Below are 16,436 nucleotides of genomic sequence, written 5' to 3' on the forward strand. Positions count from 1 at the left end.
GGATCGCAAAGGGTCGGACATGACTGAGTGACTGAACTGAACTGACTGATCTTTTCTTGAAACTTTTGCTTCAGTTTTATACAGGTATTGGTATAAAAAATTTTTTTTTAAATTGTGGATTATAGTCAAAAGATGTTCCAAAGCCCCTGTTTTAATTTGCTCTTCTTGTGCTTGGTTCTGGAAGGAATAGGCAGCTCTAGTTTTAGAGATTAGAAACAAGGCCTGTGGAGCCAGTTTCTATTCAAACTTGGGCAAGTTATTTTACCTTTTTCTGGTTTAGAGTCTTACCTATAAAACAAGGATAACAAAAGCGCTTACCTCATGGGGTTATTATGACAAAAGGATTAAACCAGTTGATCCATGAGAAGTGGTTCCCACAGTACTTGAAAAAGTGTTTACTTGATAAATGCTAATTATTGTTGTAAAGTGGTTATTTTCTCCTCTGGCCAAAGATAACATTGTAACTTTAAGGACACTGCAAACTCTTTCCTAGATTATATGCAGAGTGCCTAGTATTGTTTAGCTAAAGACAACGACTTCTGTGAGCACAGAGGCCCTCCACAAATATTTATGGAGCAATTACTGCATTTTAGAACTCTTTTGTGCGTTAAGGATACAAAGTAGAATAAGACAATGTTTGAGGAACATACAGTTTCCCAAAGAAATTGCAGTTTATGTGACTTGATCTCCATCAGCCCCGTGTGGTGCCTGGTATATTTTTGGTCCACAGATATATGGGTGTGTGTGTGCTAAGTGGCCTCAGTCATGTCTGACTATTTGTCACCCTATGGACCGCAGCCCCACCAGGCTCCTCTGTCCATGGGATTCTCCAGACAAGAATACTGGAGTGGGTGGCCATGCCCTCCTCCAGGGGATCTTCCCCACCCAGGGACTGAACCCGTGTCTTTTACATTCCTGCATTGGCAGGTGGGTTCTTCACCACTAGCGCCTCCTGCAAAGCCCATATGTTGAATGCATTCTGTGACAGGAATCATGAACTTTCTACCTCATCCAGATGCAGTAAATAAGGGAGCATCAAGTCCCTTTATTTTTTCCAGTACCTTCAAGATGTGGAGCAAAGAACAGCAGCACCGGAGACTTTTCTGTAGATGCCAAAGATCTACCCTTGAGGCAACATGAGTTTGCTCTCCTAGACAGCCTCTGTTGTCTACTTCACTGTGTTTATTGAAAATGGTTTTCAGAAAAGAAATGAGAAAGGGAACAGATGAAGCCACATGACAGAGAAGAAGTTTACAAATTTCATCTCTCTTTGCTGCTCAGAACAGCTGACAAGTCAGTAGGAAAATAAGAGGTGGTATAGCCTCCTGAATCATCCATGCAGTCTCCGCCCTCCATTCCAATATTCCCAGACCTTCAACTAGGTAAACAGAGCTCTGATGTCACAACCCAAGGAAGGTCAGGCTGGGTAATTATGTCCAGCCCTTCTTCCCACCCTAACTGTCCTTTTGAGCAGGGCAAAGACGTCCACGCAGGTTACACATAAAATCAACAAACTGATAAGGTTGTTTGCTTTTCTTTTTAGCCCAGAGGCAGTGGAAGCTAGAAAAAAAGAGGGAGAGAGACAGAGGAAGAGGCTGATATGGGAGACTATTAAGTCCTTCCTGGAGCTTCCTAGGTGACGCTAGTGGTAAAGAACCCACCTGCCAATGCAGGAGACATTAGAGACACAGGTTCAGTCCCTGGGTTGGGAAGATGCCCTGGAGGAAGGCATGGCAACCCACTCCAATATTCTTGCCTGAAGAATCCCCATGGACAGAGGAGCCTGGCGGGCTAGTTCATGGGGTCGCAAAGAGTCAAACATGACTGAAGTGACTTAGCACACACACAAAATCTTCTCTATCTGTTGCCTTGGAAGGAGTATACAGCTGCATCTAGGTGGCAACCAACTCAGAATGTGTGTCTGTCTTTTCTAAAAGGACCAAGAACTACCCTTTAAAATGGCAATGGTAAAAGTTTACACTTTGTTTCGCTTACAATACACAAAGCACAGGCTGTGACATCACCTCCAAAGACTCAATCAACATCTCATAGAGCTATGGTAGAAATGAAGTTATCCTGACTGGAAGATCAGTTGTCTTTCGATTTAGCTTTTTATCCTGAAAAGAAATCCCTCCTCTTCCAATATCTTGAACTCTTCCTTAATGTTGTCTTTATAGCTACATGTTTTGTGGATCTTAAAGACCTTCTCATCCCCTTTCCCCAAAGTTACCACCTTTGGTATCTAAATACCTGGACCCATTTGCATTAGTGGATGCATTTTGCAAGCCTCACATTGCTTTGAATATACTGAAGCCATGTTTAGTTTCATGGCTGTGCAACCTGAGAAGATGAACAGGGCCTGATGCTTGCAAGGGCCCCAGGCCTAGTTTCAATGCTCTGCTGCCACCATCTTAAAATTCTCAATTTTTATTCTGGGTCCCACAACTTACATAGCTGCCTCTGACTGACCCAGTTAGTTTTTCTGAGAAACCACACCCAAATGGTTGGCCAACTTGTTTTTCTCTTTTGTTTTTTGGGTTTCTTTCTTTCTTTCTTAAGTGCACTTGTGGGATCTTAGTTCCCCAATCAGGGATCTAACCCATGGCACCCTGAAATGGAAACAGTAGTCCTAACCACTGGACCACCAGGGAATTCCCCAAGAATATTGTTTGATCTCTCCCAGTTTCACAGTGTAAGTGGCATGCCTGCCTAGGATGGACTACAGGTGAGCAGGGGAAATAACATTGGTATAGCACCTTAGTGTTTACCATAGATATTCACAGGTCTTATCTCCTTTAATGCTCATGTGCAAGTGTTAGCAGGCAGGTCTATTTAAGGCCAACAGAAATCCACCTACAATGGATGAAATTGATTTGACAGGGAAACAGCAAACAGCTGTTTAAAATTGCAAATCAACAGAAAAACAGGACAGAGAAATTATCCACATGTTATACAGCTGTGCTGCAAAGCATGCTGCAAAGGCAGTAAAGGACTCATGGAGTTTGGCCAAAAGGATCACGGGGATGAAAATTTCAATCCCAGGCCAAAAGGGAGGGAGGGGGAGAGAGGGATATTGTTCTTAGATAATCCTGGAGCATCCGTCACAAAGATCCCTTCTGATCCCTTACAGCCTAGCGATAAGTATCACAAAGTCTGGCCTTTGTAAATTCTGTCCTTGCCCAGTCTCTTCTTGATTTGCAATTTGATTAGGTTTCTGTGTTCTTTTGTTTCAGGAACAGATCGATACTAAAAATACTTCCGAAGCCAATTTATAAGGCTGCCGGCCTGAGACCGGGGATCTGGAACCCAGGCCAACCACCACCTTTTGACGGTCTTGCAGCACCCGGACGAGAGTTTTACTTCCCCCGAGTTGTCTGACTTGGTGATCTCCCGCCTGCCTGTCCTGTTTGCACAGCTCCCTCTCCAACCTGATGGCTGAAGTCCAGCCCACTGCTGACTGGCTGAGTGGAGCAGTGTGATGCCTGCATGTTCATCCTCAGCTCAGCCCTTTGGGGCAAAGGAGGCTTTCCTGTGTTTTCACCTCCACAGTTCAGATGCACCAGCTTTTCTGACTTTCTTCTCAGGCCATGTTCCAATCCTGTATCTAAGGGTTTTTCTACATGGATTCAAAGTGAAAGTGACCTAGAGAGGGTCTAAATTCCTGTTGTCTTTCCTTTTCCAATGTTCTCAGCACATGGCTAAGATCACCTGTGGCTTTGTAGCTAAAACCTTAACATTTGAGGTTTTTAAGACTTGGGGAGAAAGGAGGGTTTTATTGTAGAAACATGGCTTCTCTTGGACAGTAACAGTATAAATAGGATTTCTATTAAGAAACTCTTCTGCTAGTTGGTTTGTAGAGAGTGGTAAGTTGTGTGAGGAGAAACAGGTTTCATTAAATGTCAAGCGTTTGGCCAGTTATGAAATATGTATATGGTCCTTTAACCAGAATGTATCACTTTAGTGAAGAATGAATGTTTCCTCAGTATTTCTCCCCAGAAAAGTTTTAGGTGCATCAGTTTGTTTTATCTAACAGTCTCTGTGTTCCAATGGTTTTGCTGTGTTTCCGCCCCCCCCCACCCCCGCCAGAATTGTTGTATTGCTCTCATTCTCCCTCATTTTGTGGTTATTTGTACATGTATTTGTTTTTTCATCTCAGTATTAAGCTCTTTGGGGACAGATAATGTTGTTTATCTTTGCTTTTTACAATTCAGCTTGCATAAGCCACATAGCTCTTTAATTTCAGAAATACACATGAAGGGTAGTATACATAAATTTCTATACCTTGCTTATTGTATGTAACTATTTTAGGGTATTTTGTATAGTCTTTGTAAACTTCAGTGCAGTCACTCAGTCATGTCTGACTCTTTGCGACCCCACGCCAGGCCTCCTTGTCCATCACCAACTTCTGGAGTTTATCCAAACTCATGTCCATTGAGTCAGTGATGCCATCTAACCATCTCATCCTCTGTTCTCCCCTTCTCCTCCTGTCCTCAGCCTTTCCCAGCATCAGGGTCTTTTCAAATGAGTCAGTTCTTCACAACAGGTGGCCAAAATATTGGAGTTTCAGCTTTAGCATCAGTCCTTCCAGTGAACACCCAGGACTGATCTCCTTTAGGATGGACTGGTTGGATCTCCTTGCAGTCCAAGGGACTCTCAAGAGTCTTCTCCAACATCACAGTTCAAAAGCATCAATTTTCGGCGCTCAGCTTTCTTCACAGTCCAACTCTTACATCTGTACATGACTACTGGAAAAACTATAGCCTTGACTAGATGGACCTTTGTTGGCAAAGTAATGTCTCTGCTTTTCAATATGCTGTCTAGGCTGGTCATAACTTTCCTTCCAAGGAGTAAGCATCTTTTAATTTCATGGCTGCAATCAACATCTGCAGTGATTTTGGAGCCCCCCAAAATAAAGTCTGACACTGTTTCCACTGTTTCCCCATCTATTTCCCATGAAGTAATGGGACCAGATGCCATGATCATAGTTTTCTGAATGTTGAGCTTTAAGCCAACTTTTTCACTCTCCTCTTTTACTTTCATCAAGAGGCTTTTTAGTTTTTCTTCACTTTCTGCCATAAGGGTGGTATCATCTGCATATCTGAGGTTATTGATATTTCTCCCGGCAATCTTGATTCCAGCTTGTGCTTCATCCAGCCCAGTGTTTCTTTTGATGTACTCTGCATATAAGTTAAATAAGCAGGGTGACAATATACAGCCTTGACATCCTCCTTTTCCTATTCGGAACCAGTCTGTTGTTCCATGTCCAGTTCTAACTGTTGCTTCCTGACCTGCATACAGATTTCTCAAGAGGCAGGTCAGGTGGTCTGGTATTCCCATCTCTTTCAGAAGTTTCCACAGTTTATTGTGATCCACATAGTCAAAGGCTTTGTCATAGTCAATAAAGCAGAAATAGATGTTTTTCTTGAACTCTCTTGCTTTTTTGATGATCCAATGAATGTTGGCAATTCTGTAAAGTAGTTGTAAATTATAAACAATGATGATTTTTTAATGCTTTGGTTCTGTTTATAATATTTCCTAGCAGGGAATTGGTGAATTCAAATAGAACACACATTGAAATGACTAACATATTTTGTTAAATTGATTTGTAAAAGAATTTTATTTGTTATAGTAAGAGGAATCCTAAAATAACACCTAAAGGCCTCAAGATTTCTCACTGTAATCCCAAGGACACTGAATACAATGAGATATCATGCCTGTGATTATGTTACACTAAAGCCAAAGGGAGGTTCTCCAGGTGCGCCTAATTGAGGAATCACAGGAGCCTTTTAAATGCAAAGTTTTCTCCAGAAGGTAATGAGAGGGATCATCAGATTCAGAGCATGAGGAGGATTCAATGCATGGATGTTGGCTTTGAAGGGGGCCCCACCGTGAGGGCGTGCATAAGCCCAGAGTGTTACCTCTGGGAGCCGAGTGACCTCTGGCTCCCGCATCCCTGCGATTCTCCAGGCAAGAACACTGGAGTGGGTTGTCATTTCCTTCTCCAAGAAAAGAAAGCAGAAACCTCAGTTCTACAGCCACAAGAAAGTGGATTCTGCCAGCAATCTGAGTACCTGGGAAACAGTTTTTTTCCAGAGCCTCCAGGTAAGAGCCAGCCTGGCTGACACCTTGATTTTGACCTTGTTAGACTCAGGGAGAGAACCCAGTCAAGCCCACCTGGACTTCTGACTTATAAAATTATGAGATGATAAATGGATGCTAATTTAAAAAATTATTTATTTTTGGCTCTGCTGGGTCTTCGATGCTGCACAGGTTTTTGTTTTCAATCTGCAGCCAGTGGGGGCTATTCTCTAGTTGCAGTGCATCGCTTCTCATTGTAAAGGCTTCTCTTGTTACAGAGCACAGGCTCTAGGGCAAGTGGGCTTAGTTGCTCCATAGCAGATGGGATCCTCCCGGACTGGGAATTGAACCGATGTCCCCTGCACTTTTAATCACTGCAAGGGGATTCTTAATCACTGGACCACCAGGGAAGTCCTGCATGTTATCTTAAGATGCTAGATTTGTGGCAGTTTGTGATGCAGGAATAAAAAAATGATATATTGGCATACCCTATACCAAGTAACACACAAAATTGTCCATGTCACTATTGCTGGCAGTGAACAGAACTTCAGAATTATATGCTATATTTAAAAGAGTTTTTGCTGTGACATTATTGATTAAATTTGCTTTTCTTTGATTGCTGGTGGAAATGAGCATAATAACAGTTATACTATCATTATTACTACTTTTTTTCTTCTGAGTATTAGAGTGGGGGAACTTGTGGGAAAAAAAGACAGAAAACTCTTGATGAGATATTTATTATTGAGAGAAAGAAAAAAAAGATCATAGAAAAGATTCTACTTAAAAAGAGTAGAAGAGTGGAATGCTGAAGCTATCTTGTCCCAGATTAGAAACCCAGTTGTTAATTTGTCAGGAATCTTGTGAATCAGTTGGTAGACTCTCAGACACAGCTATTCCTAAAACAACTACGTTGTAAGACTTTCTACTAAAGCTGTAGTCAACAAAAAAAACCTCAGGTAACAAATAAGCAAACCTGATAACTTCCTAAATATTTTACATTCTACTATTAGCTGTGTTCTTGAGGTTATCGAATCTGATGCATCTGTGCAATAGAAATGCTATATAATGCTTCCCCTCTTTACATTTCTTGCAGTTCAGTCCAGTCGCTCCGTCGTGTCTGACTGTTGCGACCCCATGCCAGGTCTCCCTATCCATCACCAACTCCCGGAGTCCACCCAAACCCATGTCCATCGAGTTGATGATGCCATCCAACCATCTCATCCTCTGTCGTCCCCCTCTTCTGCCCTCAATCTTTCCCAGCATCAGGGTCTTTTCAAATGAGTCAGCTCTTCACATCAGGTGGCCAAAGTATTGGAGTTTCAGCTTCAACATCAGTCCTTCCAATGAACACCCAGGACTGATCCCCCTTAGGATGGACTGGTTGGATCTCCTTGCAGTCCAAGGGACTTGCAAGAGTCTTCTCCAACACCACAGTTCAAAAGCATCAATTCTTTGGCGCTCAGCTTTCTTTATAGTCCAACTCTCACATCCGTACATGATCACTGAAAAAACCATGACCTTGACTAGATGGACTTTTGTTGGCAAAGTACTGTCTCTGCTTTTTAATATGCTGTCTAGGTTGGTCCTAACTTTCTTTCCAAGGAGTAAGTGTCTTTTAATTTCATGGCTGCAATCACCATCTGCAGTGATTTTGGAGCCCAGAAAAATAAAGTCAGCCACTGTTTCCGCTGTTTCCCCATTTATCTGCCATGAAGTGATGGGACCGGATGCCATGATCTTAGTTTTCTGGATGTTGACCTTTAAGCATTTCTTTCAACTGCACATTAATTGACATCACATCTGAAGCTTGAAATTGGCCACAGGTGGAGTATTTATACCTGGAAACTAGCAAATGCCTTTTCTGAGCCAATGAGATAGCACAGAAGTTTTCCTGAGATGTGATCAGAGGTAGGGCCTTTTTCCTACTGGAAGTGGACCAAGTCTGATATTGCAGGCCCTCATCCTGTCAGTGTGAGGGAGACTTCCAAGGAGGAGGGAGCCAATAGAGCAAAAGACAGGCAAGAGATGGAGAGAGACCTGTACCTGATGCCATTGTCTGAGCCCCATTTCCAGCAGTACCTGATTTCACCCTTAGCCCTAGACCTTTTTGATTAAATGAGCCGATAAATTCCTTTTGTATTTAGGCCAATTTGGGTTGACTTTTCTATCATTTAAAACTAAAAGCCTAAAGGATACAGCAGAATTGATAGTTGACCCTTAAACAACATTAGGGTTTAATCTGGGTGTAATTTATAGTTGGTCCTCCAGATCTGTGGTTCCTCCACATCTGAGGATTCAACCAAACACAGCAATACTATAGTATTTACTGTTGAAAAATATCAGCTTGTAAGTGAGCCCAGGCAATTCAAACCCAGATTGTTCAAGGATCAGCTTATCAGGCCCAGAATCACACTCCTGGAAAACAAAGAGCCTTCCTGGATAACAATAACTTAGTCAGAGGGATGATAATGCTCCTGACCTCAATCTGGTTCTGCTCCAGTATTAGTTATAATTCTCAGTTGTACAAACATATTTCTTTTTCACTTAATATTTTACCAAGGCTTATATCATTTCCCTGGCTGGCTGGGATCAGTTCTTATCAATGAGCGCTTTTGTTAGAGAGGCCTTCTTATCAGGCTACCTAACAGCTACTCTGTCCTACCTTCCTCTTTCTGGATGATGGAAAGTTTTCATTCTGGTGGCAAAGCCCTAGAAGATTAGTCATGATTGTACTAAACTCGTCATGGTAATCTCATATCCTTATACCAAATACTTGTTTTCAAGCCTTCTTTACAGTTAAGCATGGTTGCAGACCTTGTTCTAGCTTCTACCCTTAGCTCCAAAGGCACTCATATATATGCAATGATTTTCATTCCTATAAATAAATGAATGGACTTTCTACCTAGTGTTGGTAACTAAGACTGCATAAGTGAGTCAAACAGACTTCATTCCTCAACTCTTTCTTTACCTTATGACTTTTAAAAACAGGCTTCCTTGTCCAACGCCAACTCCCGCAGCTCACTCAAACTCACGTCCATCAAGTCATCTCATCCTTTGTCGTCCCCTTCTCCTCCTGCCCTCAGTCTTTCCCAGCATCAGGGTCTTTTCCAGTGAGTCAGTTCTTCACATCAGGTGGCCAAAATATTGGAGCTTCAGCTTCGGCATCAGTCCTTCCAGTGAATATTCAGGTTGATTTCCTTTAGGATTGACTGGTTTGATCTCCTTGCTGTCCAAAGGATTCTCGAGAGTCTTCTCCAACACCACGGTTCAAAATCATCAATTCTTCGGCACTCAGTTTTTTTTAATGGTCCAACTCTCACATCCATTTATGACTACTGGAAAAACCATAGCTTTGACTAGATGGACCTTTGTTGGCAAAGTAATGTCTCTGGTTTTTAATATGTTGTCTAGGTTTGTCATAGCTTTTCTTCTATGGAGTGTCTTTTAATTTCATGGCTACAGTCACCATCTGCAGTGATTGTGGAGCCCAAGAAAATAAAGTCTGTCACTATTTCCATTGTTTCCCTATTTGCCATGAAGTGATGGGACCAAATGCCATGATCTTAGTTTTCTGAATGTTGAGTTTTAAGCCACCCTTTTCACTCTCCCAAGGTAGACATAGGAGGCTTTAAAAGTGAAATTCCAAATACAGCCTCAAATTTTTGTCTCACTTCTTCAGTATCAGATGTTGTTTCTGTGTGGTGATTAGTTAGACCCAGAGTCTATGCTAAGCATTCACTGATAAAATTCATATATTTCCTTTGGAAACACAATCTATTTACAGTTCTTACATTTCAGTGTAAAATGCAGGCTACTCTTTATTTCAGTTGACGGCGTCTGAACTTCAGTCTTCAACTGGGTAGTACCCTAAGCAGCTTCTTTTTTCATGAGCTCTGAAGTAGACCTCCTTAACTCTGAACAGATCTTAAAAGGTCTACTCCAATGTCAAGTGTTTGTGTTCAGCACACCTAAAATCGTTATCTCCAGTTTCTCTAACAGCAGTCTTCTCTCCCACTTGATGCCCTCTGATTTCCATGTTTGGAAATTCTTAATATTTGAAAATTTTTTTTTTCTTTTATATGGTAGAATCTCTCATGAATACCTTTTATCTTTTAAAATTGTATTTTATTTTTTCATGAATACTTTTTAATAGTTTGACTTATACACAGTTAATGTGCACAATTACCTAAAATTCTTTTCCTCATTACCCCTCACTATGCCTCTAGGTGAAATTAGGCACCTGAACTGCAGGATCCCATGGGTGCTTCCCTGGCATCACTTTCTGATGATTCGAATTCCATAGCTAAAAAAAAAAAAGCCCCAAATGAAATACAGGGATTACTGACAAAGGCCATATTCTTTCTTCCCTTAGAAGTAGGGTGGTACAGCAGAAGGAAGATGGACTAAAGTTCTAGGTGACATCCCAGTTGGACCACTCACACCCTGTCTGATGGCACTCATCTGTAAAGAGGGAGCACATTCCTATTCTACAGCATTTGTACTGTAAGGATTAAATGAGGTCATATGAGAAAAGGGCTGAAGCCAGTGGCTGGCACATAGAAGGTAGTTGTGTTATTATTTATTTCTCCCCACTAGACTGAAAATTCCTAAAGTCCAAGATTTGATTTCACTCACTGTTATTTCCAAAACAGTGCCTAGAATGTGGTAAATTCTTAATACACACTTAGTGAATAAACATAATTATAGTAAAAGTCAGGTCAACAACTTATTAACTCCACTGCCTTCCTTGAGGAATACACTCTGCATCTTCTTTTCTATTTCAAATCAAATCCAAGCATGAGTCCTCTTCCCATGAAGCCACCCCTAACAAGGTCTAATTTGTGTTTATCTCATACTTTTCATATTTAACTGACAGAATCACCTGCACCACCTGCCTTATCATTTACACTCAAGACTAAATAGGAACAGACTGCATAATATATGTCTATATCATTGCCTGATTACTTCATATTTATGAGTCCTGTCTTCTTAACATTCAATTCCATCAATATTTGTTGGTTGTTTATCAAATGCTGGACACTGCTAGGTTCTGGAAAGGAAATAGTAGTTGCCTCAAGAAGTACCCAGTGTCTTAGTAGATAGATATACCCAGCCTCTGAGTAGATATAAATGTAAATGAAACAGTTATAACAGAGTATGATATGAAAGCACACTACTATTTGCACATAGTATCTAGGTAGCTGCTGCTGCTGCTAAGTTGCTTCAGTCATGTCCGACTCTGTGCGACCCCATAGACGGCAGCCCACCAGGCTCCCCCGTCGCTGGGATTCTCCAGGCAAGAGAACTGGAGTGGGTTGCCATTTCCTTCTCTAATGCGTGAAAGTGAAGTCACTCAGTCGTGTCCGACTCTTAGCTACCCCATGGACTGTAGCCCAGACTCCTCCATCCATGGGATTTTCCAGGCAAGAGAACTGGAGTGGGGTGCCATTGCCTTCTCTGATCTAGGTAGCAGAGAAGTGATAAAGTGATTAACCTTCTTCAAGAAGGTCAGGGAAGGGCTCCCAAGAGAGGTTATAAGGTAATACGATTTTTAAAGAATGGTTAGAAATTCCCCAGGTCAAAGTAGGGGTGGGGGTAGAATAGTCCAAGGAGAGTGAACAATGTATGCCCAAGGACGTGAGATAACAAGATATACCCCAGAGACCTTAGAAGTAATTCAGTACTATTGAGTGTAAGTAGAGAATCTAGGAAATGAGGAGGGGCCAAGAACTGATGGATGTTAAGATTGGAGACAGAGGCAGTCGTCACATCTTGCAAAATTTTGAATGTTATAATCAAGGTAGGTGATGCTGAGCCCTGAATGTGATGATCTGATAGAACTTAGAAATGATCACTGATTGCAGGGTAGATAAATTGGGAGAAAGAGACTGAAGTTCAGTAATAAGTCAGGAGAAGTTTTATAGTAAGGGTCCAGATGAGAGAGACTAAGAGCCTTATTGAGCCAGTGATGATGGGACTGACAGATTGGATTTGATTTTTAAGGTTTATCATGGAAGTAGAAAGATAAAAGGAAGGGGAAAGAAGCACTTTCATTGCTTTGTACTCTTACTTGGTAAAGCATGATACTAATCATATAAAAAGTCAGTTAAGTTCAGTCGCTCAATCGTGTCTGACTCTTTGCGATCCCATGAACCGCAGCACGCCAGGCCTCCCTGTCCATCACCAACTCCTGGAGCCCACCCAAACCCACGTCCATTGAGTCAGTGATGCCATCCAACCATCTCATCCTTTGTCGTCCCCTTCTCCTCCTGCCCTCAATCTTTCCCAGCATCAGGGTCTTTTCCAATGAGTCAGCTCTTCACATCAGGTGGCCAAAGTATTGGAGTTTCAGCTTCAACATCAGTCCTTCCAATGAACACCCAGGACTGATCTCCTCAGAGGTAATTCATTAATAAGCTAGCCGCTATAGCATTATCTGGTTTTGATTTCATTTTAAATTTTAAAATTACTTTCTATGAACTAGAACTTTCCAAGCTCTTGCCCAGCCTCTTGGTGTATTTCCAGTCTATGAAGATTCTTAATATTTTGAAGTTGTTAGCAAACAGAAAACCAAAAGGTGACTTTGTTTTCCAACCACATATTTATCTCTTTAGATAGTTGTTAGTGGAATATTCCAAAGAAGTCTGAGAATAATATGGCCTAACTGTGAACAAAGAAGGAAAGATGTCAAAGTACCCATATATAGTTTGAGGCTTCTTTTTAGGATCACATGGAGTAATGACACAATTTTTCTTGTTTTCAAGGTCATCTTGACCTCATTTAATGCTTAATTGTGTATCCTAAAGACAGAATTTTCTTGGAAAACGATTTCCAGGCTACACAAAGAAATGTCAGACTCAGTTTATCAGAGTTTTGAATTATCAGGGAAGACACACAACACAGTATAAACAAAATTACTTATTTCCATAGGCTACACTCCAATTACACAACAAGAGATGAAGACTTCTTCCATTGATAAAATGGCTGGTGTGTGCATGCTCACTCAGTCCTGTCTGACTCTTTGCAACCCCACTGACTGTAGTCCACCAGGTTCCTCTGTCCATGAGATTTCCTGGGCAAGAATACTGGAGTGGATTGCTGTTTCATTCTCCATGATGAGATGGCTATCTTATATGTATTTCTATTTGTTTCTAAGGTTTGGGAAAGGATCTATAAAGGGTTCATATAGGTTTTCAGGGGGTGATTTTAAATGATCAAAATTTTTTGGAGCATATCATATGTGTCTGTGATATACATGGTCTCTTAGGAATTTCTGTCAGCAAATTACAATCTCTTGACCAAATCTGGCCCATCACCTGTTTCTGTACTGCCTTGAGGCAAGAATGGTTTTTCACATTTTTAAGTGACTGAGGAAAAAATCAAAAGAAGAATACTATTTTATGATATGTGAAAATTATCTTAAATCCAAATTTCAGTGTCCATAAATAAAGATTTCTTGGAGCACAGCCCACCCATTTGTTGTGGGTTGGCTGCATGCATGCCACAATGGCAGGGTTGATAGTTGTGCAAAGCCTAAAGTATTTACTATCTGGCTCTTTTCAGAGAAAGTTTGCCAATATTTGTTTTAAGAGCTTTCCCTTAAAGAAACACAGAGGCCTTCAGTAAACCGAAGACTTCTTTACAAAGATTTCCTGTGTCAGTGATATGTTTTTTTTAAAAAAGAAAATGTACACATTCAGGAAAGATAATAGCGTTGCCATATTATAAAGTAAGATAGGACTTTATTAGATTTAGGATGCTTCTTTTTCTACTTTGTGTCAGTGTAGCATAGTTCTTAGGAACACACACTTTAGAGTCATCCTTTTTTTCTTAAATCTTGATAAGCTTTCTGTGACCTTGGGCTATTTAACTTTTCATAAGCTTTGGCTTTCCCATTTAAAAAAAGAGTAATAATGGTACCAACCTCAAGAAGTTACAGTGATATTAAATGGGGTGAGTTTTTAAAAGGAATTGTCTAGCTCGGTACCTAGTACACAGTGTGAAATACATTTATTTTTTTGTGTGATTGTCCTCATTATCTGAAAATATCTCTTTCTGGTGGTTCACTCCCAAGACTGCCTATCACTTTTGTTTTGACAAGGAAATCCATAAAACCCTGCTTACTTAATTTCACTTAGCAGGAGCTCTTCTCTGTATTGCCTGCAGAAAAACTGTCCTGTGTGTGCAAATCCAAGAGTGTACTGGACAGGAGGATGGAAAAAGAGATGCCTAGGGTGTCTAGAAACAAAAATCATAGAGATGAAGAGTGTTGGAAGGCTGATCAGCAGCTGGATTAAGCTGGTGAGCAGGATGTTGAGAATTTCCATGTTAGACTCCATCCTAACTTTTTCTTTGAAGAGCCCACAGTTCTGTGATGGGCTGTTCATAAAAGCTCTTTAATTTAGTAGCTAAAGTCTTTTTTTAAAAAAGAGTATCTGAAGTTTCTGTCATTTTATACCATTTTATGTGAGGTTAACATTACTAATTTTCTTTTATTACTTGATGTTTTAGCTGATGTTTCTAACCAGAAACACCCTTAGAAAAATCATGAGAGTGTAAGACTGACATTCTTAGAAACAGTGATGTCTTTCCTCCTGGGCTTGCTGCCACCAATCTCCTGCCTGAGCTTGCTCTAGAATCATCATGACTATGGACAGAGGAACCAGGGCATGGAGGACACATGCTTCCTTGGCTATGAAGCAACCTCTCATGTCTTTCCTCCTGTCTATAAATAGATCCTGATCAGCCTCAGCAGAGGTGGTCTGTATTACTCAGGGGTGAGCTGGAGTAATTGGTATAAATGGTGTGAGGAGGAGAACTTTCTTTAGTGGTCCTTTAAGGAACAAATCTCTGCCCCAAGAGAACTAAAAGGGGAGGAAAATCCCCTAAGACAAACAGTTCTTTTGTCTCCTCATCCTCCCAAATCAATTACAGAAATATCAGAAATCAAAAAGGTAGCAAATATCTCTACAATGCAGCTGAGAAACAGAATTACTATAGGTCTATTTCTTTTTTTTTAATCACATGAAACAGTTTGCACAAAAATTTCACTATTTTTTTTAAAACTTCTTATGTTTTGTGTCTTGAGATATTGTTTTGAGAACAATTACTCTGAATTTTATCCTTGTCCCTCAGTCATGGTTGAATAATTATAGTTAATTGAGTTTAACCATCCAAAAGAAGAACAAAATATTTCAGCATTCTCATATACTCTAGTTGGACTCTTGGTTAAGAAGACAAGCACCCTCACGTCAGCCTGGTATGTCGGGATAAAATCCAACACTGTAATGCTCATATGCATGCCCATGAGTGGAATGTGCTGCGGTGTGCGTGACCTCTGTTTACTGGTAGGAGTAGCTCTCATCATCGTATTCCAGGTCATCTTCACTGTCATCATCCAGCAGCCCATACTTAAATTTCCGGTAGACAGTGCCATCTTGGCCCATGTAGACAATGTCATCATCATCATCCTCATCATAGTCCCGGTCTCTGTACTCAATCACTTGATCCTCTTCAAAGCTCTCACGATGGCTGCTCTTAGAGGAGGAGTAAGACACGCTAGGTTCAGCCAGCTTTGCATAGCCGGCTTTTTCTGTTGACTTGGCTCTGCTCCGAGATTTCCTCCAGACAATCACAGCTGCCCCGAGCAGAAGCACCAGCATAATGGAGGAAGTGATCAACAGGGCTGTCTTGGAATGCTCACCTGCAGGCTCAACCTCACTTGCTCGAAGGATACACTCATCTGTTGGAAGATGATCCCAAAGGAAGAGGACAGAGGGGAAGAGTGGAAGAGAAGAAATGGAATGGTGAAAATTAGTTTCTGAAATAAAGGGTTTCACCTTTATCTTTTGAATCTAAAATAGTAGAACCACTGTCTTTGCTTTCCTTAGAGAGCATATCCCTCTATAGAACTGCTGTGTGTACTCCAGGAGAGTTTCAGCCTATCCCAGATGATACCAACAAACTCTTCTAGGGTGGAGGTCAGTCTGAGGACCAAAGGGAGTCCCCATCATACCCATACCTCATGGGTCAGTCATCAAGTGTCCAACCTTACTAAATCGATTCTTCTGTTTCCTTCTTGAGAGAAATATTCCATTTTGGACCAGGTTTCAGTTATTGTAAAATGCTCTATTTCTGTTTCAACTTTAGCTTTTTCTAAGACTGAGTCTTTTCCCCAGCTTTAAATCAGGTTTACATTTAAACCTGATTCAACAGGATTGTCCCATCATTCAAAGACAGGAACAGATTATTTATAAAAGCACTGACTCATTCCTATGTGGGGCCGTAGAAATCACAGGTCTTTCTGTTGCTTGATAGTTGAGGAAACTGAGACCCATAGAAAGTGAATTACCACATCA

The 16,436-nt window shown here is 41.0% G+C and overlaps 1 protein-coding gene across 2 annotated transcripts in view; it reads right to left on the bottom strand.

The window, feature by feature from the left end:
* Positions 1 to 12,825: 12,825 nt before the first annotated feature.
* The window catches only part of PCSK5 (proprotein convertase subtilisin/kexin type 5), a 503,732-nt gene continuing 500,121 nt past the window's right edge, over positions 12,826 to 16,436 (bottom strand). For both annotated transcript variants that reach the window (XM_069576329.1, XM_069576328.1), the window contains one exon: positions 12,826 to 15,820. In XM_069576329.1, coding sequence (XP_069432430.1) covers positions 15,420 to 15,820 — 401 coding nt within the window. In that variant the 3' untranslated portion in view covers positions 12,826 to 15,419. The remainder of the gene's footprint in view (positions 15,821 to 16,436) is intronic.

This window comes from Ovis canadensis, chromosome 2 (genome assembly GCF_042477335.2).
Source record: "Ovis canadensis isolate MfBH-ARS-UI-01 breed Bighorn chromosome 2, ARS-UI_OviCan_v2, whole genome shotgun sequence".
NCBI classification, from domain to species: Eukaryota; Metazoa; Chordata; class Mammalia; order Artiodactyla; family Bovidae; genus Ovis; species Ovis canadensis.